The sequence below is a fragment of the Sander vitreus genome, chromosome 5, assembly GCF_031162955.1.
Source record: "Sander vitreus isolate 19-12246 chromosome 5, sanVit1, whole genome shotgun sequence".
Classification (NCBI taxonomy): domain Eukaryota; kingdom Metazoa; phylum Chordata; class Actinopteri; order Perciformes; family Percidae; genus Sander; species Sander vitreus.
In genome coordinates, this window is record NC_135859.1 from 19,106,252 (window position 1) to 19,129,646 (window position 23,395).

General features: G+C 39.1%; 1 protein-coding gene across 2 annotated transcripts in view; it reads right to left on the reverse strand.

The window, feature by feature from the left end:
- Nucleotides 1-23,395, reverse strand: part of ntrk2a (neurotrophic tyrosine kinase, receptor, type 2a) — a 90,540-nt gene that overhangs the window by 65,857 nt on the left and 1,288 nt on the right. The window contains exons 2-13 of one of the 2 annotated variants that reach the window (XM_078250855.1): nucleotides 21,480-21,554; nucleotides 20,254-20,325; nucleotides 19,747-19,815; nucleotides 18,677-18,825; nucleotides 8,395-8,528; nucleotides 7,142-7,274; nucleotides 6,866-6,937; nucleotides 6,408-6,635; nucleotides 6,218-6,222; nucleotides 3,933-3,948; nucleotides 2,894-2,931; nucleotides 2,546-2,645 (exon numbers count right to left, since the gene is read on the reverse strand). In XM_078250855.1, coding sequence (XP_078106981.1) covers nucleotides 2,546-2,645; nucleotides 2,894-2,931; nucleotides 3,933-3,948; nucleotides 6,218-6,222; nucleotides 6,408-6,635; nucleotides 6,866-6,937; nucleotides 7,142-7,274; nucleotides 8,395-8,528; nucleotides 18,677-18,825; nucleotides 19,747-19,815; nucleotides 20,254-20,325; nucleotides 21,480-21,554 — 1,091 coding nt within the window. The remainder of the gene's footprint in view (nucleotides 1-2,545; nucleotides 2,646-2,893; nucleotides 2,932-3,932; nucleotides 3,949-6,217; nucleotides 6,223-6,407; nucleotides 6,636-6,865; nucleotides 6,938-7,141; nucleotides 7,275-8,394; nucleotides 8,529-18,676; nucleotides 18,826-19,746; nucleotides 19,816-20,253; nucleotides 20,326-21,479; nucleotides 21,555-23,395) is intronic. The other variant, XM_078250856.1, reaches the window with a different exon arrangement.

A 23,395-nucleotide genomic window follows, 5' to 3' on the forward strand; every position in this document is an offset into this window, starting at 1 on the left:
CATGTGGGGGTATGTATGTAAATCGTGTTTATGATTCGGAAAACCATGATGCCATGAAAAAGTGCAGTTTGTTTTCGATTAGCGCTGATAGTGTGATGCCATCTGCGGTTATATTTCTGTTGCTGAGATGAACGGTCAGTGGTCCGGTATAGGAAGCATGTGGAGGTTTCAAACAAATGCGGGCACAACTGTTGCTGTGAATTACTCTAGGGCTGGGCAATATATTGTATCGATATTATATTGATATCGTGATATGAGACTAGATAGTTTGGATATTGTAATATCGTATATGGCTATATATGGATATAATATAAGTGTTCTTTTCCTGGTTTTAAAGGCTGCATTACAGTAAAGTGATGTCATTTTCTGAACTTAACCGACTGTTAACCGACTCTACCAGTTATTAAATCGACATTTCTGATTATTTATTAAAAATCTCATTATGTAAATAACATTTTGTTAAAGCACCAATTGTCAAACCTACAATATCGTCGACATTGAGGTATTTGGTCAAGAATATAGTGATATTTGCTTTCCTCCATATCGCCCAGCCCTAGATTACTCATAGCTCTTCAACTCTGTGTCTGACTCTGCTCTTCATACTGACACCACTATCTCTCTCTCCACACACTCAATGTCAACATGCTGCAGGGCACATACATCTGGGTGCATGTGGAGCATGAGAACGGGGCCACATGGGGAGAGGAAGTCGGCAGTGGAAAGAGGGAAGGGTGAAGACTCAAGGGGAGCAATCAGAAGGGCAAAACGGTAATGTGACCTAACATCCTACACATGAATGGAAGCATGCTCACAAATACTGATATATAGGGGCTCCTAAGAGGCATTAGAGAGATCATCTTCTTTAGAGCAACCTCATTCACCTCTACTGGAGAAAGAAGAAACCACACACAAGACCATAAATACAAGCACACACACACACACACACACACACACACACACACACACACACACACACACACACACACACACACACACACACACACACACACACACACACACACAATGTACTGTATATGCTAGCTGCTCCATCTGTCTTGCACCCCTCCTCTCTGGGGTGCCATAAATCAGTCACTGCCAAACAGTACAACTGAGAGTCACACACACAGGTACACACATTTATTATGTCCATCTCTACATTTGCATTCACTTTTTGGTTTGTTCATTTGAATGTCAAATGTGGACTTTCACTGCATCAAATGCTAATATATAAATAAAAAGTTATTTATTCCTAAAACAACTGTATCTTTAAACAGCACAAATTGACTTCCTCAGAGTGTTGAATTCTTGGGTTGCTTCTCGTGAATGCATTATGCTTTTTCCACCAAACTGAACTAAACTAAAGTCAACTGAATGAAACGCACAAAATACATCAAGCTAATGTATTTTGGGATTTTCACAAAGCTAAATCTTCTCAACTTGAATCACTTTTACAACAAAGAATACGCCAGTGGAAATAAAAGATGAGCGTCTGTCTGCTTATAGCTCTTTAGCTGCAGATGCATTGAACATATTTACATTTGGAAAACAGCATTACTATCATTATGTACTGTATGTCTAAAAGGAAGGACTGATGGAGGTGTTGTTCAGCGGTTAGTATACAAAGAAATATCAGCCAAGCGTCAAAGTGAGCAAAACAGAGTAAAATCAGTTCTAGTAAGTCAGTATGATAAATAAGAGAAAATAGATTAGTTACACTTGTAGCCATTGCAGAAGTCACACATCATTCTGAAAATGCTTTTTGAAAACTGGGTGGCAAAATAATGCTTTAACAATGGCTACCACAGTAGTTTCACATCAACATGACGGATCCTACCGGAGCTCAGTTTAGTCGACATGCATGTTATTTTCCCAGCAGCACTAAGACCCGGTGAACCTGCTTCAAACAGCAGCTGATCCCACCTGAACTGGATGGATTCATGAACACATTATGGTTTGCATATTAAATGAGAGCTAGTGTGCAACCACGAACAAATCCCAAGCCCCATAAATTCTTTTTTTCTTTTTTTCATCCGAACATCATACAAACATGAAGCTATGCTATCTTGGATTTAGGCCCTATATTATCACCTTTTGATCTGAAATAACCACTGCAAGGAAAATTTCCAATATGTCCCCTGTAATGTGTTGAAGTGTGAGGCTGAAGCTGGATGTATACTTATGTGTTAAGGAGTTACATACATGGGCTCCAAGGCTATGGCACAGCTGGCATGCACCGCCTCAAAAATGTGACTAATTTTTTACTAAAATTAACAAATTAGATTTAGTTGTCTCCTGCTAACCTGCGTGAAATACAAGTCAATGTGGAAGTGATATCAGGTTCTATTTTAGTTTTTGGTATTTTGGGGCAAATATTTTGAAATGTGTTTTTGATGTATCCATGAAGCCATCCATGTTACACTTGATAGCTCAAATCATTGATCTAGACATCCACAAACAACAAATCACCATCATTTGTTTTTAATTTATTCTGTGTTGTTTATCCTCTCCCACATAATGGAAATCACCAGTGCAGATAGAGTCTTACCTTTGATGCCAAACTTGGAGTTTCCTCCAAACTTGAGAATAACCAACATTAGAAGGAAACCAGTGAAGGCGACAGCAGCAATGCCCACCACCACGTACACCTGCACAATGAGAAAACAATGAGTTTTAAACCTCCCGTACTGAAGAGACACAATATACACACCACACCAGAAGGTATAGACCAGGCAGATTTTCCAAAGTACTGCTGTATCTTTGTATCATGGTGAGTTCATTCATTTACTTCTAACATGAAAAAATCCAACACAAATAAACCAACAAAAAAACAGGCACAAACAGTCAACAACTGACTGAAGCAATCAGCAAAGAAGGTCAACAGTAAGTGACTTACAGCGACTCTGTCTTCAGGAGGGTCTACAGTGGGGCCCTCTGTTGATAGAGAGAGGTGTATTTCCAATAAGTGATTTGTGGCTGAGTGGACTGTGCTGTATGTAATAGTAACATAAACTTTCAAACATTTTAAATCAATATGATTTATTGGTCATCTGCTTCTGTCAAACAATGAACAGCTTGTTAAGTGGGTGAATTTAGTTCAAACGTTAGCAGCAATGTCTATCACAGTCCTGCAACCTCAGTGTCATTATCTGAGATACTCTTAGCAATGTTTGTGATTGGGATTGAGCAGATAAAACGCGTGGCAGTACCTGGGGTTAGATCTGCAGGAGGGAGGAGGGGTTGGACAAACAGCAAGAAAGAAAAGACACAAATTAGGTCCCAAGCATAACAACATACTTTAGTTGTAAATTATTTTACATGCACTTCACAAAAAAAATTTGTCAGTCATGCCTGTTTTCTAAACTTGTTTCAAAAACATATCCATTACACAAACACAATACACAAACTAACAAACAACATATATTTAACATGCAAATGAACATAATTTAACATCAGAAACATCAGGGCCACAGTGTGGGAAAAAGACATAACATAACATAGACATAACCCTAATCCCTAGCTGCAAGGATGTGTAGGTATATAACGCACCCTCAGCAACTTGAGAGAAAAAAGAGAAAGAGAAAGATTTCTAAAATGTAATTTGTGTTAATTCATAAGGATGAAAATCATGAGATGTTAAACAGAAAAAAAGCACTGATCTAAAAACACTGAGTATGTTACATGCACACTATTATTCCACTATTATTCAGATGACAACTATACAAATACACTACAATAATAGGGGAATATTTTATTTTCATTAGCCATATAAACTTAAGCTTAGACACAATATTGTCTTTTTCGGAATAGGGGTGGAATATTATGTGCATATATGTATTGACTGACACTATGAACACACTATGAATTTTAACTGGATGTGTTAACACTTTTACATTAGATAAAAATGTGTAGTAATTAATATCTATTTCACTCACCATAATAGTAAGGCTCCTTCTCCGTTCCTGCACATTAGCAAACAGATTTCATTGAATTAAATATTCACTTTTACCAAATATTTTATGGACAGTATCTGCCACTATTACAGCTATATTTGAGAATATGACCTATATGTTAGCATCATATACACAGGGGGGTAGACATGTTGCCTTTTTTAAGTTCAATAAAGTTTTTAGTGCTTTATTCCAATGTTTTTACCCTTATTGATACTGTTATGCACATAATCACCTTTCTGCATCTTCATAAAATATATTCATCCCCATGTATATCTCACCATGTCATCTGTTGACTCTCTATAATTTAATATGCAAAACTCTTCCACATTCTGCGTTCAATCACATAATAACAGCTCCTCCTTCAAATCTGGGGACTACCACTAATTGCAGACACTAAAGTGTACCTTGCCATTATGATTTCCCATTTTTCAGACAAAAACAGCAGGATGGTGCTTTAAAAGTCTAAAGGGGAGTCTTCTTCAGACAATAGTCAAAAGTGCCCCCCCCCCCAATTTACTGAACAGAAATGTGCGACAGTGACTCTGTAACAAGTTCACAATCGTGGCAAAAAGAATGTGGAGCAAATCTACGGATAGAGAGAGATTAAAAATAGCAAAAAAGACTTGGAACAGTAACTGCAATGTTAAAAGTGATAATTTCTTCATCATTTTTAAGAGCTGCAAGCACAAAGAAAAGAAAAAATGTGTACTCCAGGCTAGGAAATGTTTGAAAGTCACATCAATATACCAGTTTAACAAAAAACATTATGACAAAGTGGTGTTGTTATATTACGATTAAAAGATTAATCAATAAATCAATAAATCATTTTGTCTAAAAAAAATAAAGAAAATGGTGGACAATTCCCACCACAATTTCTTGAAGACCAAGGTGACATTTTTTAAATTGCTTGTATTGTTCAACCAACATTCCAAAATCCAAGAATATTCACTTTAATATCACATAAGGAAAAAAAAGAAGAACATTTGAACAAATTGGTCCATTTGAGAAGCAACTATTTTTCTAATCAATTGATTATATATATATATATATGTAATCAATTGATTAGAAAAATAGTTGCTGAATAATCTTCTGTCAAACGACTACACTGTAAAAAAGTACAGACCCATTTAGTTATGTCCACTTATTTCTTATTTTTAACTGAACGAGCTTATACAAGTTGTGGATTTTGAACTCAACTTTATGAGTTTTTGAAAGTTAAACTTGCATTTATTCATTGGGTCGACTATTTAAATGTTTTGTCAGATATGTATGTGCTGATTGAACTTGGGTACGTAAGTTAAGTTATCAGTTGAAAAAAAAGCGTGTGTGTGTGTTGCAACAAAAAAGAGTCTTCTTTCACGGCAAAGTTAAAGCATGGACACAATAAATTAATTATACACTGCAGATAAGTGATGTAGCCTATTCAAATTTCAACTAAAATATAACACATGTTGTGGCAAACAAGAAAGCACTAGTGCCACCGGCGGAGGGAGTACACGTCAACGGCTTGTGAATTGTGAATTTGGCATTTCACTCTTCTCAAATTGAAATGGAAAGTACTTTTCAAAAGTAAAACGTTTAGCTCTGCCCACATTTAGCCCAACCCCGATCTGCATACTGCAGTCAGGTGCATTCAGGTTCATTGGCTGGTCAATTCCCATGATGCAAGGCGGTAAATAGAGTTGTGTTAAAATTTGCTGAAAAGTTTGCAGTTTGTTCGAAATACAAATGTAACTTTATGAATGCCATTCATTAAACGTGTCTGCTTAGAATGTAGTGTTTTGTTGCCTGGTAATTGTCATTGTTGTGCTGGTTTACATTTGTAACCATGAGTTAAGTGACTGTTATGTTTGATAAGAAGTGCTGGAGTATTATAGTGTTAAATTTTGAGCAGTAATAGACTTCATTCAGTTCTCAGCTATTAGCCATTAAGCTGCAGTGTGTCACTTCATTAGCGGCTGTTTTGTGTCAAGTGATGCAAGATCAGCGGCGTTAGAGGGGCTCCTATTTCGCATGGGACCCTGGGGTGGCCGCACCCAAACACCCACGCTATCTCCACTATAAATGTGGTTATGTTGTTTTAACTTGAAACTGTGAGTTGTAATAAAGCAGGAAAGTATGTCTGTTATACTCGGCAAGGAAGGTTTCTTGCATTATTAAAGAAAATAAATTATTTGTTTTAACTTAAAGTATGAAGTTAAACCAAGTAATAAAAAGTTAAATCAACTAAAAGAACAACTTTATCAAAACTAGAACATTGTAGTTACATTAACTTTAATTTCTAAGTTGAAACAAAGGCAGTCTTCAAGTTGAGTGAACTTCGATTTTCAAGGCAGCAGGTGAACTTGCATTTCCAAGTTAAACTACCTTGAATTTTCTTACAGTGTAATCAATTGACCAATTGTTATTAATTTAACACTTTATAATGAAAGCAAAAGTTTGATTGTCACTCCTCACCATCCCAGGGCTTGCGCATGAAGTGAGCCTCCACCTCCTTTTGATCTGTTCCGTATTCGTTTTTAGCCAAGAGCGTGTAGCGCCCATTGTTAAGGTGTGTGGGGCTGTCTAGCTGCAGGCAGCCGTGGTACTCTCTCTCTGTGACGTCATGGATCATGGTCATTATGTAGACCCCCTCAGTCACCGCTTCGCCATCCAGAAACCATTGTAGGAGCGGCGTCGGATTTCCTAGAAAGGTTTTGAACAACAATACAAGAGACTCTGTTATTTGTTTTGGTTACAGATTATTTAATTATCAGTCTATCTTCTTTGCTAATGTAGTCACTGCTGTGATTAATATGATGTGATTAAAATATAATGTGACAATATTTAATATTTAGGCAAAGTATGTCATGCCTAATAACAGAAAATATACAGCAATGTATAATTAAAGGACATTATGTGGATGTCTGTCCTACCTGCCACGCTGAAGGGGATGCACCAGTGATGGTCAGGGATGGCATCACTCAGTTTAGTGATTTTGGGAGGAACTGAGTGTAGTAGAGAGAATAGCAAGTTTAAGAGTAACAGTGTGAGATACAAACAGTAAAGACAGAAAGTAAGATAAGTACAAAGAACAATTCAGAGGTAAAACTAGTGACGCATACAAAAACACAGTTGTCTACTGCACTGACAGACACTTTGACACAGTAATCTACATTGAATTAGGGCTGCTAGCCAGAGGGCAAACGTACAGAGTATATCCAGCAGCAGCGAGGACTCTTTCTCTCCAACAATGTTCTCAGCTGTGCAGCTGATCTTGCTGTTGTGGTCCAGCGACGACAGGTTGGACAGTCGAAGCCAAGAAATCTGGCCTGATGTCTCAATCTGAGCAAGTACACACATCCATATATCAGCAAGATTCTGCTATTTTCTATTATGTACAACTTGAATAATGTTCAGGATATTTGGCAAAGCATTAGTAGCATTGGTTTTAGCTGATCATACCAGTGAAATCATCACATTCATGGCTCTTTAAATCAAATAAGATAAAATAAATCAAAATAAATCGGTGAATCATAGTAAAACACTTGTGTCAGTGGGATTTACTGTAAGTATAGCATAATTCAAAATTAAGTAAATATCTAAAATAGATCATTTAGTTCCGGGGGAGTTTTACTATTTTGATTACAAAATACAAAGTTTGCATGTATCTGATGACATAGCTCCGATACCAAATGTCTATGGAATCAAGGATCAGTAAAGCATTTAAGACTGCACAATTTATTTTATTTTCATTATTGATTTTCTAATTTTTCTTTAGTATTTCTTATGCCTGAAAAACTCAATTTTCTCCGTTTATTATACATTATAACAAAGAAAAGCCCCAAATCCTTACATTTGAGAAGGTGTCATGCCGCTTGAAAATGTGTTCTACTTTGTTTCAGCAGTTCAGTGTGGTTTGTTTATCTTTGTAACCATAGTAACATAGTACCAGTGCATGTTGGGAAACAGGAAGTAAAATTGCCATGCGCTAATCAGCTACAGGAATGCGTGAGCTCTACCAGTCGTCAGTTTCTGAGTCGATCGCTTTTCTTTCTCCCTTTTTGCTAAGGCAACGTCTGTAAGTATTTCTCATCGTGTAACATTAGGTTACTGCATATTTTAATTTTGTAAGATTATTGAGATAGCTAAGAAGCTAATTAGTTTGTGCTTGGCTAAGTTAGCTTTATGTTTATTACTGCTGGTTGTTTTTACTAGCTTGATTGTGTTTATCATATAGGCTACACTGCTATGTTAGCTAAGCGGTGCTATTTACACTGTTGCTGTGTATTTGGGTTTGATTAATAATATAGACATCTCATTGTACTGTATTGCAGTTTCACAAAATTCCCAGTAAACTTCATGGAAATTAATCAACTGCGTCCTGGAGTTTGTCGGGAGTGTTTAAGCTGAATGGAAAATAGCCCATGACAGTGAGTTTCTGTTTCCGTGTGTGTGACCTGACCTCATAGTTGGAGACCAACGCCATGTTCCATATCAGCTCAGGTGAGGGCACCCCAGAGGTCGTACAGGACAGGTCCATGTTCTTCCCCTCCATTAGTCTCACTTTGGATGGGCTCAACGTTGCCATGGGAACCTCTACATACAACCACGTAGTGGGAAGGAGAAGAGGGGAGAGAAAAGGGAGGAAGCAAACTTAGGATTCACAGCCAACTCTTGTCTTTTCAGTTGAAACACAAGGCACGTAACAACCTCGACAGTAAGAGTGGAAGAGCAAGCAAACACACACCCAACACACAAAGAAAAGAAAGGACACAAAGAAAAGACCTCGAATTCAATCACCTTCTTTCTTTCTCTCTCTCGCTCTTTCGCTTTCATTTACAGCACACTCACCCCAATCAAACAGTCAGACAAAGAGACAGAGTTCAAACACAGTGATGGTCACACTGATTACTAGTGCATGTCTTCAGCAGCCCAAGCACTAAATTGATTGGACACAATCTGAAGTCTCATTCAAAGCAAAGACACTGGTGTGTGTGTGTGTGTGTGTGTGTGTGTGTGTGTGTGTGTGTGTGTGTGTGTGTGTGTGTGTGTGTGTGTGTGTGTGTGTGTGTGTGTGTGTGTGTGTGCGTGTGTGCGTGCGTGTGTGCGTGCGTGTGTGCGTGCGTGCGTGCGTGCGTGTGTGTGTGTGATTGCGTGTGTGTATACGGTGCTGACCAGGAGGTGACCTGAGTATGACCAATCAGGCTCAATCAGAGTCTTGCCACCCTCATCCCCTGTCCAATAAAAGAATAAATAACAGAAGGGAAGAGGAAGAGAACAAATAGAAGAGGACAGGAGAAAAAGAAGACAAGGAGACAAGACGAGAACCTAAAGAAGAAAAAAGGGAAGACAAGACAACAAGAACAATAAAAGAAGAGAGGAAGATGAGAACAAAGAGAAGAAAATGAAAATAGGAGACAAGACGAGAACCAAGAATAGAGAAGAGAAAACAAGAACAAAAACAAGAGAAGATGAGAAAATGAAGAGAGGAGGAGAAAAGAAAAGATGTGAACAAAATGAGGAGAAGAGAAACTAAGAAACATAAGAAGAGAAGAAGAAAAAGTAAAGAAGAAAAGACGACAAGAACAAAAAGAAAAGAGGAGGGAAAGAAAAAGACAAGGAGACAAGACGAGAACCAAGAGAAGAGAAGACAAAAAGAGAGAAGAAAAGAGGAGGATACAAGATGCGATGAGAGAAGTGAAGAAGAGGAGAGGAGAAAAGGGGAGAAGAAAAAGCAAAGAAGCAGAGACAAGATGAGAACCAAGAGAAGAGCAGAAGAGAAAATGAGAACAAAAAGAAGAGGGGAGAAGAAATGGGTGTCGACAGCTACTGCAGATAAAACTGGGCAGATTCCTTATCGAACCCCCCCCCCACACACACTTCCACCTCTTCTGTCCGGCAGCAGAATGCTTATCACCAGGGCAACCCACTTATCACTACGGCAACCTACTCCATCACCGTGAGACACACTAAAAAACAGTCATTTCAGTGGTGGCAGTCCAGCTGCCATATCAGTACTACATATCTTAACAGTCTCTCGGTAAATCAGCTTTCTACTGACACTGCAGCCATCTGCAGGTCACACACACACACACACACACACACATGCACTACAGCGCCTAGAAATCAGAATAAAACTTCTGGAAACCTCTTCTGTTTTGATGTGAGTGCAGTTGTCATGACCTGTCAGTACATAGTAATACAAATTATTTCCATGTTCAATTATTTACGAGTGCAGCTTTGGTAGTCCAACCACCCATGACATCCTGTGTGATTGTAATCCTTTAGCGGCTTGAATGTGTTCAGAATCAACAAGTAGGATTGAAGAGGAATTTACCGTAATTAGCATGGCAGACCAGCTTGTGTCTGTGATAACACATGAGTCATTACGTGGAAAGATGTCACTATTATGTGCTTCAGCGTTTGGCTTGTGCTACAGCCCACCTGCAGCCAGTTGCAAACATATGGAAAATAGCAGCAGTCAAGTGTCTGCAGAAAGTGAGCCAACTAATGCACAACATCCAGGAATCAGACACTGTGCACTGCATTCGGTTGATTTATTTTCATTTAGTTTTTTGACAACAATCCAAACTCAATGTATTCAGCCGTCTTCACCACCGGATGAAATTTACTCTGTTGTCAATCATTGAGTTGGATTTGTTGATATGCAAGCTCAGTATGTTTCATCTAAGCACTTGAAACATGTCAGTGGACTTTAAGTTTGAAATTATTTTGCTAGACTACAATTTCCAAAGTCAATAACGAACTTTCGTGCTTAACTTTGAGCCAACACAGACAATGGATGAAATCATAACAGCTACTGAGCTCATATGTCAACATATTCTCCATATTCAGTCAAAGTTAGCCTTTCTGCCTCCTAGTGGTTTTTTGGGAGGCGTGGGTCTATACATTGAACCAGTCTATGACATGGTGTGTCCTTGTTTTAACATAAATCTTATATCATGATAAATAATTGGAAATAAGGCACTTGTACCAGGATAATATTATTTATAATTTTCTTTGTCTTTGGCTTAGACTGCTGGTAATTTATGTTCTAAAACTGGATTCCAGTCGTCAGCCAGGTTAATTTTTTTCTTCTTTTTTAAAAAGAAACCCATACATTTACAGGGGCTTTTTTAAATTAAAAAAAGATGTGAAAATCTTACTTTAAATCTGACAATTCTGTTTGTCTGTTTGTTTGTTTCTTTCCTCAACTAACATTAATTTGTGGGACTGTGGTGCACAAGCAGCAGCTTATTTGCACTTTCTCTAATTGTTTCTCTTATTTTGTATTACCAGATGTCATTTCTGACCTTTTTCGAACCTTCTTTTCTATGAACAATGATTTTTACAGGCAATGTATTGGGTAAGATTGTAACAATGGAAACCTCTCCCTATCAAACCCAGAAGAATGAATGTGTGTAGAATACATTACGTTACTGTAGCACTCCAACATTACATCATGACTTTGCGTAAACATACACGCCACTGTATGGCGTGTTATCTGTACGCCTTTTGAGCTATCCGCGTGTATGTCTACGCCACACCGTATACAGCACGTTGCATTTTGAGCTATCCGCGTGTATGTCTACGCTGTATATAGCGGACGGGTTGCAGACTGATCTCAATAAGTGGCCTATGTATGACACGCCAATTCATATGCCATTTTAGCGTGTTATCAAGATGCATAATCACTTTTCAGAAGGTTGGCTTTAGGAAAACAATAACAGGGTTGGGTTTAGGAAAAGAAGAAAGCGACGGTTGGGTTTAGGAAACGTGACACTCGGGACATGATCCCCGGTCTCCTGGGTGAAAGTCCTGTGTTGTTTGATCCCATCCACCACCCCAACCAATCTCCCTATGCAGATTTTTGGGCTTTCATACTACTCGCTACGGCGTAAATTGACATGCAATCGCAAGGTAATGTAAGTCAATGGGGGCCAAACAGTGTTGATAAACACGCTAAAAAGCGATTATGCGTCTTGATAACATGCCAAAATGGCATACAAATTGCCGTGTCATACATTCGCCACTTAATGAGATCAGTCTGAGCACTCAGTATATGCCAGTCCTTGACACTCCTTAAATTCAGATTACCTTCATTCACCAGTAGCATGTGTTATGAATGGGCTGTGAATTACAAGCACAGCATTGGGGATATGCCCTGGTGATATGGAGCTGAATTGCTGCTCACAGCTCATATTTAAAAGCAAAACATCCGCTCTGGATTGAAACCTCTGCGCAATGCACCCCAAAATACTTCAGCGTCATTGTTGGAGGTGTCATTGTGGTCAGCTCTTGTTATGGGCCACAATAGGCACGTCCACATGATGTTCAGAGAAGTGTTCACAGTTATTATGTAAGGCTCCAGCCTATCCACCACTGAGATGTGGTGATTTCTGATGAGAGGCAGAAGAAGGAGAGAGAGAGAGAGAGAGAGAGAGAAATCTTTCACAAAATACACAACAGGGGCAGAATGAAATGTGCTGAAAAGTCACCCAACACAAAACCCTCCTTTTGTGTTGTTCGCACACAGTGGAGACTGTAAATGCATTATGAGGGATTCATTTGTGCTCAAAGAAGGCAGAAAAAAATAGGAAGGAGAATGGGAGGCAGGACTGGATGAGCAGCCTTGAAAGCCAAACTCTAAACTGATGTCAGTCAAGTTGACTGTCTGACTCTGACGTCAGATCATTTGTAGGTTTTTATTTTCCTCAAATCCGTCAATACCTGCCTTGTCTGTATTTGTCACTTTTTTTATCTTAAATAATGCTACATATCAGTTATTGTGGCAAGTGATTTTGTATTTGTAACTACTGTATACTTAAACTAACATTTAAATATATTAATCCTGTTTCGCTTTGGTTTTAAGCTAATTTCTTGTATTTAATTAGCTATTTTGGTGTCTGATCAGCTCAACCATATTGCCATACTAGAATGTCGATGTTGGGACACTTTTGCAAAAACATGGAGGGTTTAGTTCCATAATTTTTGCCACAATTTTTTTAAATTCTGACTTTCTGACTAGCAGCCAAGGCAACTACTGGGGTTAGAGAAATATTTTAATATGGCAAATACATTAAGGCTAATGTATGGTTTATTCAGGCTATTAAAAAAACATTAATGGTTGATTTAAAAAAAAAAAAAAAAGTGAAATGAAATGATGAAAGGCAGACATGCCCGTCCATTATCTCGACCTCCACACCCTTACGCTCCACCTCTCTTAGGGACCATTCGGTATTTATGGAATGGACCACTGAAGGAAAATAGGGGAGGGTCATGTCTTTTTATTCTTTGTTGAGGGGAGGGTCATCCAATTTATTTTGTCTAGGGGGGAGGGTCACCCAACTTTTTTATTCATGAGAACAGCAAAATTTCAAAGTGGCTTGTTTGGTGCATATTTATCCATGTAGCTCCATGTAGCTCTCTCAGTCTCGGCCCCTATCGCTAGCAGATGGATCCCTCCCTATTTAGTCAGCCAGACAATTTTGAGCTGTAGCTTTAGAGACCGTGGGATTTCCCAAACTGAATAAATCCCGCTGGCATATAAACACAAAACTGCTTTGCTAGCTCCGTCGTGTTGTAACTATTTTTTTTTTATTCATTAGCATGATTGCCGTACTGTCAAGTACAAAAACATCCAAAACATTGTACGAAAACATAGCGGACCAGACGCAAGCTTTTATTTTGAAAAGTCAAAGCTTGCGCCACGGACAGCACCAAGACGGGAGGTCTGCAGGCTGCAGCCTTGATACCCGACTCACATATCCTTTCAGTCCCAGTGATTATTTGTGAAATTGTGCAAAGGACAGCCTTTTCAAGGCATTTGAGAAGGAAGGAGTGGCATGCAAGCTCCCAAATTGACGCTCGTCTGAGAAATGGAGTTTTGGATAATGTTCAGCTTCGGCAGCTTTACCTATGCTAAAATATACAATGACTGAGGAAGCCTAGTGACGAGTCCATAGCAACCAGTGTTGAATTTCTTATTACCCAGTGTGCTTTGCTGAATGGTCTCAATGTTTTATTGTTTTAGTTCATGTGAATACTAGTTTACTAGATGAGTAACTTAGTATTTGAAGTAATGCAGTAATGCAGGAAGTGTGCATTTTTCCATGCTTATTGTGTTTCCACAACAATGTTAGTGAGTAAATCTACTGAAATGGCCACCACACCATAACAGAGGAGTGGGATGCGTAAGATGAAAATGCAGAGGTTTAGTCATGTATGCCATGGCTGTAAAAACAGTGGGTATCTGTATGTCTTTGCCAAGTGCAAATTAGTACAGAAGGCATCAATAAATTGTTGGGGAGGGTCATCCCTTTTTTCCCAATCATTTTCAGTAGGAGTTAGATTTTTAAGTGGCATGTTCTTCACTGTAAGATGTAAAATATAACTTATGATGTTAAAATATAACTTATAACATAAGATTTCATTAAAATATACGTGGCACTTTCTAAAGCAACGTGGCGTGTTATCGCGAGGCTACGTCTTATCGTGAGACTACGTGACATGCGGGTTGCGTTCAGGAAAAGAAGAAATGGTTGGGATTAGGAAAAGAATAACGGGGTTAGGGTTAGGGTTTAGGAAAAGAACAACTGGTTGGGTTTAGGAAAAGAATAACGGGGTTAGGGTTAGGAAAACAACAAACGTGAAAAGGAAATATCACTCGTGGGACACAAAGTTACACGCGGGACTCGCTCCCCGCTCTCCTGGGTGAAAGCACTGTGTTTTACCCATCCTCCACCCCGACCAACATACCTAAATGGATTTTCGCCATTTCATACTACTCGCTACGGCGTCAATTCACACGCAATCACAACTGGCATACGGAAGTACCGGAAGTACATGCCACTGGCACATGCCACTTAAAAATCTAACTCCCTCTCATCATTTTGGAGGGTCATCCAAAATGTATTTTAACTATATTTTGACTAAAGATCCCGAAACTCCTCCGGTGGCCCCTGAAATAAACAACGAACACTCCCTTAAGGACACACTGCTTCCTGCATTTGCATTGGACGTAAATCATGAGGCGCTGTCTAACATGGACATAATTCCTCATGATACTGAGTTGGTTCAGCTATGCATCATTCTTGTCATGTGATGATCCATTGCTAAATTACATAAATAAAACTGCACAGTATTCCATCTTTACACAACAATTTGAATAGCATCTACTGCCCATAGACACAGGAGCCATCTGGCTTTTTGGTCTGTGTGTACTGCCATTTACTGCTCGAGTCTGTGCCTAAGGGCTGCGTTTGTGTTAGACATACTGTATGCAACTGTAAAAGCACACTACACCAAAGGCATGCCTACCTTACACCAAATGACTTTTCAAGCGATTCCACTGTTGCAGACTAATTTCCAATATCGGAATGAAATCACGTTCCAACAAAATCAAACGCTTTTGATATTATCGTACGTTTTAAATCTTGGTAGTGAAGTTAAATGGTGTTAACATAGTCAAAAACCAATTGGTGCGCTACCTCCAGCACCAAACAGGAAGCAGCAAACAGATAGAGCCAGTGTTGTTCATGGTTGCTATGGCGCCACGCTAAGCTAAACACTAAAGAGGGAAAGTTGCCGATTTTCGACCCTTCTGAAGCGCGTCATCCAACGGGAGTTTTACCGGTGGATTTCTTAAGCTACTAGCTAACGCTAGCGCTAGCTAGCTTGGTTAAAACTAATTTAGTTGTAGTCTTGCAATTTGTGACCCTGCAAGATCCCCAGTCTTTACATGTTATGACATTCTTTAACGTTAGATGTGGGATGGTTGTCTTTAGAGATGGTGTCAGAAGGAAAGATGAGATCAGAGGAAATAATACTTGAACAATAATTAAGGAAAAGGGGACTAAAACCTGATTCCAGCGAGACAAATGGACAGACAGAAAGACAGAGAGGGAGAAAGATGAAGACAGAGGGCACCAGCACTGGGATGTGACCAGCAGAGTTCCGGCAATCCATCTGCTGTCATTTCCATTGCACATGGGAAGAAAAGCACCTTTGCTCGTGACAGCTGGTTTTGATTATTAACATTTGGATAATTTAGCAGATAGCAGATTTTAGCCACATAAACCTAATAGGTGTGATGGCAAAAAACCCTAAATGTCTTGGTTTTCACATTAACGAGCATGACCATAAAGTTATTTTACAATTTAAGAGATAGTTGTTAAAGGGAATTAAACAAGAGTGGGGAGTTACAAGGTTTTTATAGTTTTAATAATTTTATTAACAAACAACTGAGTGGGAGTGTTTTAATACCTGCAGCTGTTTGAACACCAACTTTTTTCCTGAGTGACACAGCCCACTTATTTTCAGGCATGGGTCTGCAGTTACATCAGAGCAGCATTTTTTTAGTAAAGTTTTGTATAGGTCAGCAGTGGGAACAGTCTGTGTTTGCCAGCCTTTTCGAGGGCTGCTCCAGCAGTAAACACGGAGAGAAACCGACCGAGAGACATATGCGGGTGGCCTAAGAGATCAGTGTCAGCCCGAGGGCATCGTTGGGCACTTCCTCTGCTTTGTGCCTTCCTCATATGTCACTCACAAATGTTCAGACAGACAGCAGCACGGAAAGCCAGACATGCAAACAGACAGAGATGGAAAATGAGTAATAAAGAGGGGGAACGACAGTCTGAGAGAAAAGATAGATAAAAAAGATGACACAGAGAGCTAAAGGCCAGCAGTTTGGACTTTTGGTGTATCACTGTTAGCCCTGGGGCATTATTTGTCACCCCTGCTCCACCATGTCCTCCTCATATGTCACACTGCCTGGGGGTCCCCTGCCCACCTCTCCAGGGGCCCTGCTGTAACTGTGCTAATGCCAAAAATAACCTCCGCTAATGGAAGGGAGGCAGAAGGGACGGATCAATAGGAGTTATCAATGACATTGTTAGCTTCCTGCATGCTAACTTATTGTTTGTGTCCTATTCGGGCCCGACTGCTCTGAGCTATTTTTGACCAGATGGCAAAAATACTTTCAGACTCATGTTCTGGCTTAAGAGAGAGAACATTTGATTACATTTCAATTGAGTGTGTTTTATAAATTCATATCAGACATGAAGATTCCATTATGTTCTCACTGTACAGTAACAAACTGGAACTGACAGGATTTGTTGCCCCAAAGGATGGAACTATCTGCCTTTTAATTTGTTTGCTCGGGTTGAACTCAAGTGCTAAATTATTATTAAATCTCACTTTTAGCCAGATTTTTGTTTGTAAAAGTCTGGACAGACAGGTAAGCTGTTTTCTAAGAGAGTCCACAGATAGATTCATGAAAATGAAGGGAAAAATAAAGCATAAATTAACTGTTGGCATTTTTACATTCAAGCTTGATAAACACTCCCGTAAGCAAGTACATAAAAGGATTGTGGTCTGTGCAAGTCTGTCTTGGAGTGACCACAATCTTGCTGGTTAGCTTGACGTTAAACTTGCACTGTTGCACTCGTAGTGTGAATAAAATGGTCTGGTTTGTAGGCACATTATTCCCTATGGTAATACTAAATATTGTTTCTCATTAAGTTTTCCCAATTAAATCTGTGGAAAATGTCTTTTATTTCTCATAAAAATGTGACTATTGCTGTTGCATTTGAGTATTGCAGCTTTCCCTAAGTCAAGAAAGAATTCCTTCCTAGATGACCGAAGCATTATGATTCAGAGAAAAACGGGAATAAATCTGCTGCGTGACAGCAGGTCACCAGTGCCATAGGACATAGTGCAGATGGTCTTTATAACACTTCATTTTATTGTGATTCATGCAGTGAATTTTCTCCGCTCAGCATCTTCAAAACTCACTGTCATCTGTGTGTTGAATGACACAAGCACTCCCTCTCAGTATAATTTGTTTCTGCTTCTATGATGTCCTGCACAGTGACATTTCTACACCTACGTGCAAATGTCTCAGATGACTGTAACTAGTCTATAAGATGTCATAACCTCTCACACAGCACACACAAACACTCCTCTGCAGGTCACACATTCCGCTCTCCTCTATCTGGCGGCTAAGCTATGCATCATATGCGATGGCCTTTTAGTGACACCTTGCAGAAACCATACTACATTTTTCTCTATAAAAGCAGGGCTCTGACTGTGCATGTATGTGTTCATTTGGTAATTTGTTTGCTTGTTCATGCGTAAGACATGGTGGCTTTTTGCACTGCCTAGTAGATACATTACAATAGACAGGCTAAGGAGGGTCATGCATAAGTAAAATACAGTGTGTGCAGCATCCTCGTTTTAGCCTGTGAAAGTTCACATATACCAGCTGGTATAAATTACTGATTACTGCAGTGGTTGTAGTTAATGCATGAATTGTGTTCTTTGTACAGTTATTCTCATAGGTTTTGACAACAAACTTCACTTTCTCCAATTGTTCATCCCCCACACCTCCCGTGAGAACCGACAAGGCACAAGTTTTATAGAGTATATGTCCTGCACTTAAACACATGCACGTTTATGCAAACATATACACACACACATAAAAACGTGTCAGACACATGGAAAAAACATACATACAATCAAATCAAAGCAAAGATTTGGAAAAAACTTTGTAAAGGAAACCATTAGGATTACTCTTTACCCTCCAGGTGCTTCAACAATTTTCACTCTGCTACACCTTGTGAATGTCTTTTCCAGCTTGTTACTCTGTGTGTGTGTGTGTGTGTGTGTGTGTGTGTGTGTGTGTGTGTGTGTGTGTGTGTGTGTGTGTGTGTGTGTGTGTGTGTGTGCGTGCAGCGTGTCCTCACCACAGTTAGGTAGTGTCAGTCTGGACAGCAGCTTGCGTCCTCCTCCATCCTCAATGCAGCGCAGCTCCTGAGTGTCTGCTTCCTCTCCTAACAACAGCTTGATCCACATGTTCTCACAGGAGCAGTGCAGAGGGTTCCCTGTCAGGATCCTACACACACACACACACACACACACACACACACACACACACACACACATATATATACACACATATACACACACACACACACACACACACACACACACACAATGTCCAATGTCATGAACATTCATGCCATTATTGACAGGTGTCATCACACATTAAACCCGCCCTGGTGGTTAATTGCCACCAGGGCCCTGTTGCCTAACTCTAAATAAAAATAATAATAATTTCTCGAGCTCTAGGAAATCCCAAGACTGCAGGCGGCAGTAACATCACATCAGAAATATATAGGTGACATCACAGATGCTGTAGGAATATGTTCATCTACTGTGATGATAACTGGAAGGCAGCCCCCCAGGAACAGCGCTCTGCCTTTCCGCCAATTCTTTCCAGTGGCCACTCGGGGTATTGCAACGAAACATCCCCCTGTGTCCCAAAAAGGATTTTCCCCATAGGCCCTTGTAAAAGAGGCACCTGTAAAACTATGACAGGACCCCTCGAACTGCAAACAAGGTCGGTTATTATTATACTTTTTATTCTGAATTTTTAATCCATGGGCTTTTTATATTTGAAAAAACTTCCCTCGAGCCGAGACAATGATTTAAAAACTGTGACGTCACCACAAAGTAAAGTCTATGGGCCGAGCAGGAACTCGCGGGAGGAGCCAGCGGGAGAAACACTACTGCAGATATTCACTGGGCCGCATATCATGGAAGTAAACCCGAAAGCTTAGAACTTATTTTGGCGTATGCGCCACTGCGCAACTGTCATAGGAATAAACGGGGCTCCGCCTCGAACGCTGTCTCCAGGTCCTATAATACATCCATGCTGGGAGGTAAACCAGAGGGTGAGCCAGGAGCAGATAGACAGACAGACAGACATACACAGAGATGGGCAGACTGATAGAGAAGGTTGAACAGAACTCACAGATAAGAGATGTTAAGGTGTTTGAATATCCTCCAGGACAGCGATGACAGGTTGTTATCTTTCAGATTCCTGTAAGTCGAACATCAGGGAAAGAGATTGCGTTTGTAAAACTACAAAAAATATTAGGTTGGTGTTACAGAAACTAACAGCACATTTTTACATGCACCAATAAGCCTCAAGTATTTTTATCATAAGAAACAAGTGGTACATTTGATGAAAATAACTATAAATCTGTAATCCTGTTACAGGATATGTTTTTTCTTCTTCTAATTTTCTCTTGATAATGTTACAAATAAGTCTTTTTTACATTTCATTTCCTGTTCATCAATTTCAACAATAAATAATACAATAAATACATGATATTGAAACATAGCTATACATTTTAGAAAATAACAATATTGTAACCGTTTTGTCCTCAACTGAGTCAAACAACTAAAGGTCATAAATGAATCAGCACAGTGGCTGTCACGTCAAAGTAGGGAACAGATAGCATGATTTTATACTTACAGGTACTGTATCTTGATATTGTTTTGAAAGGCCAGCTTCGAAACGTATGTTAGCCTGCTGTTGGTCACCGTTCTGAGACAAAAACAAACAACAGAGTCATCGTCATCATGAGCAAAACCATTAACAACAACTGCAACATCAGCAACAGCAAAAACATGAATTCAGGTTCCTGATCAGCTCCATAAAGTCTAAAAATATATATATATTCATAGCAGTTTCTAATAGGTCATGCTAGAGGTGTATACGTACACACTAGAAAAATCACCACCTGGCAACCCAAATTCTGTTCTTCTAATGCCTTATCACTAATCCTAGATTTAGTGATCTCAATACCGACATCGGGAGATATTAGCATCGTTATATGCGTGTAGGTCGATAGTGTGTGGTTATAACTGCAGGCAAGGTTTTTGTTAACACTGAAAGAAACCAAGTACCACCAGTTTGGATTGTTGCACAGCAGTTATGTTCTAAAGCGCAAAAAAAACACACACACACACACCTCCGCAGTAACGTGCCACATTGTCGTATTATGAGTGACTGTAGAGTCTTATCCTATCCGTTTCTCTGGGTTTGTTTCCGTCAAAGTTGTGCGACGGTATGAGACGTGAGGTGCAAAGTGGCGGTTGGAAATGAAAACGCTATTATTGGCTGGGGGTTACACACCCACGTGGGGCTCAAAGGCTCTTTGTTGACACCCACAACCGTCCTGACTCTCCAAAAGAAAAGAAGAAAATACACGCAGAGGGCAAGATCTCTGGAGATAGACACCACCACATACTTCTAGTGAGTCATAATTGATAATTGAGAGGGATTACTTTTGAATTAGTTTATACATTGAATTTTGAGGAAAGCATTGCATAATATACCTTTTAAATGATTACTGTAAAAATATCAAAGCTATATAAGCTATATATAAGATAAAGCAATATATCATATAGTGGATTAAAGCAAGCCAAATAAGTCATTAAAATGCAATTAAATTGTTCTTGATTCTGTCCTGAAAATGCTTATATTAGGGCCCTACGATTGAACATTTGAAGCAGGAACATTTTAACACAATATGTGATGAGGTTAACAGAACAGCCACAGACTATAAAAATGTATAACCAAACAAGATTGTGTGTAATCATTTATGAGCAATTTAGTTTATTGATAATAGCTCTGAATGTTTGCCCTGAGTCAAACTGTTTGTTTTTCTTGGAAGTAAAAGCCTTCAAAAAACTTACAGGTTCCTGAGATTCTTGTAGTAGTGCAGGTCTTTGTCGTTGATGGAGGAGAAGCTGCCCTGGTTGGCGATGTAACTGTCAGGGAATACAAGTGTGTGTCAGAAGGCTCATTTGTTAAAGCAGGGAAGCATAAACAGAAGCATTTCAACAAGACAAAGAGACATAATAAGCCCATATAATTAGAGTTCAAAATTAAAAAATGAACTCCTGAAGGACTGCAACTATAATGGGGGGAGCTAGTAGTTGCACAGCTCTCTTCCCTCTTTTCCTCAGCTGCACTGGAGCAAGGTACGTGATGCGTTTAGGGGCCAACAGGAGATGATTGTGGGCAACTCCCTCATGTGAATGAGTAAAAAAAAGAAAAATAATATGTGTGCTTTTCAAATATCACAGCTTTGGGATCAGATGTCTGAGACCATTCAGAGCTAAACAAAACCAGAACAGTCTCACCTAAAGAGGGAACATGTTCTAACAGTTACAGCAGAAAACAGTCTGTTACTAGGTCATTAAATGTTTTTCATGTGGTAGACATACAGCGTCCAACTGAGAACAAAAAACATCTCTAATTAGAATAATTGATTTCCAAGATCAGTACATAGATATAGTAGTGAAGGCCCTTCAGTCAGATTTATTTTTGTTGCTCAACATTTCACATAATATGCTGTATTTTACCTCTCTTAAGTCTCTGGATTTATACCAAATGTATTACATTTTAGTAATTATAATAAGATTGATCAGTGAGGATTGAAAACACCTAACCCTTAAAAAATATTTTATAGACGTGTCGTGGTGGCCTATAGGGGGGGTCTCAGTAACTAAATAATTGCAACATCCCCACTATGGAAGCCTTTTTGTTGCATTTCACATCTCCTCTCTCACCCACTCATATCCTGTCAGCTCTCTGCCGTCGCTATCAAATAAAGTCAAATTAAAGCCTGAAAAAAAGACTGTAGAAAAAATAGTAATACAGTTTGATATGTGAAGAATCTGACCCAGAATGTCAGCATGTTTACAGTGGTTTATACTCAGATAAATTAAATTTTTTGCAGCATCTTCAACACACCGTTTCATAGAATAACTTTCAATAAAGATTTAAATTGCCTGACAATAGCCACACACGACTAAAATTAAATTCAGACTAAATGTTTTTAGGGTAACAATCTTATTTGTAATCTACAGTACAATAGGGCACAAATTACACTTTCAGATTCAGTGGATAAGTTTCTGTAAATCAGCTATAAAGTCAAAAGGCAGAGAGTGTTCCAGTTCAAGAAAGACTGCTGAATAATAATAATGCCAATGCCAAATACTAAGAGCCTGCACACTGTATATCTATCTCTGGTTTTTCATCAGATTGGATGCACACACTGCATGTTTGTTCTAGTGTGAAAGGAGGAGTTAAGCATGGAGTTACTACACCCACATGTGTCCATTTGCCCTAAATCTACTATGATTGCCTGTGGGCAATAATATCAGTATATGTGATCTGTTATGGGATAATGTTGTCTTTTTTTTACCTTTTATTAAAGGCTCATTACCTATTAAACAACGTTCTGTGTTTTTTTCTTGGTAATATTGTATAAGGAGCTGCCACCCCAAACATATCACAAACATCAAGATTGAGGTTATCATTTAGTACATCCACCTCCTCAGCTAGGTCTACTGGAGGATATTTTCTTTTGCAGATATGGGAACTAAATGTCAGGTTTGACTCAGCTTTTATACTAAAGACAGTAATTCATAGGCTGTGATGACACAAACTGCTTTATTTGAGTTTTTACAACCATTTAGGAATTCACAATAACGTTGAAAGCCTATTATATTCGGTCAAATTGTGTGTGCAGACGTCATAAAGTCGCTATGTCTAACCAATACCACGATAACCTCCCCGGATTTTTTGGCAAGGTCGTTTTGGA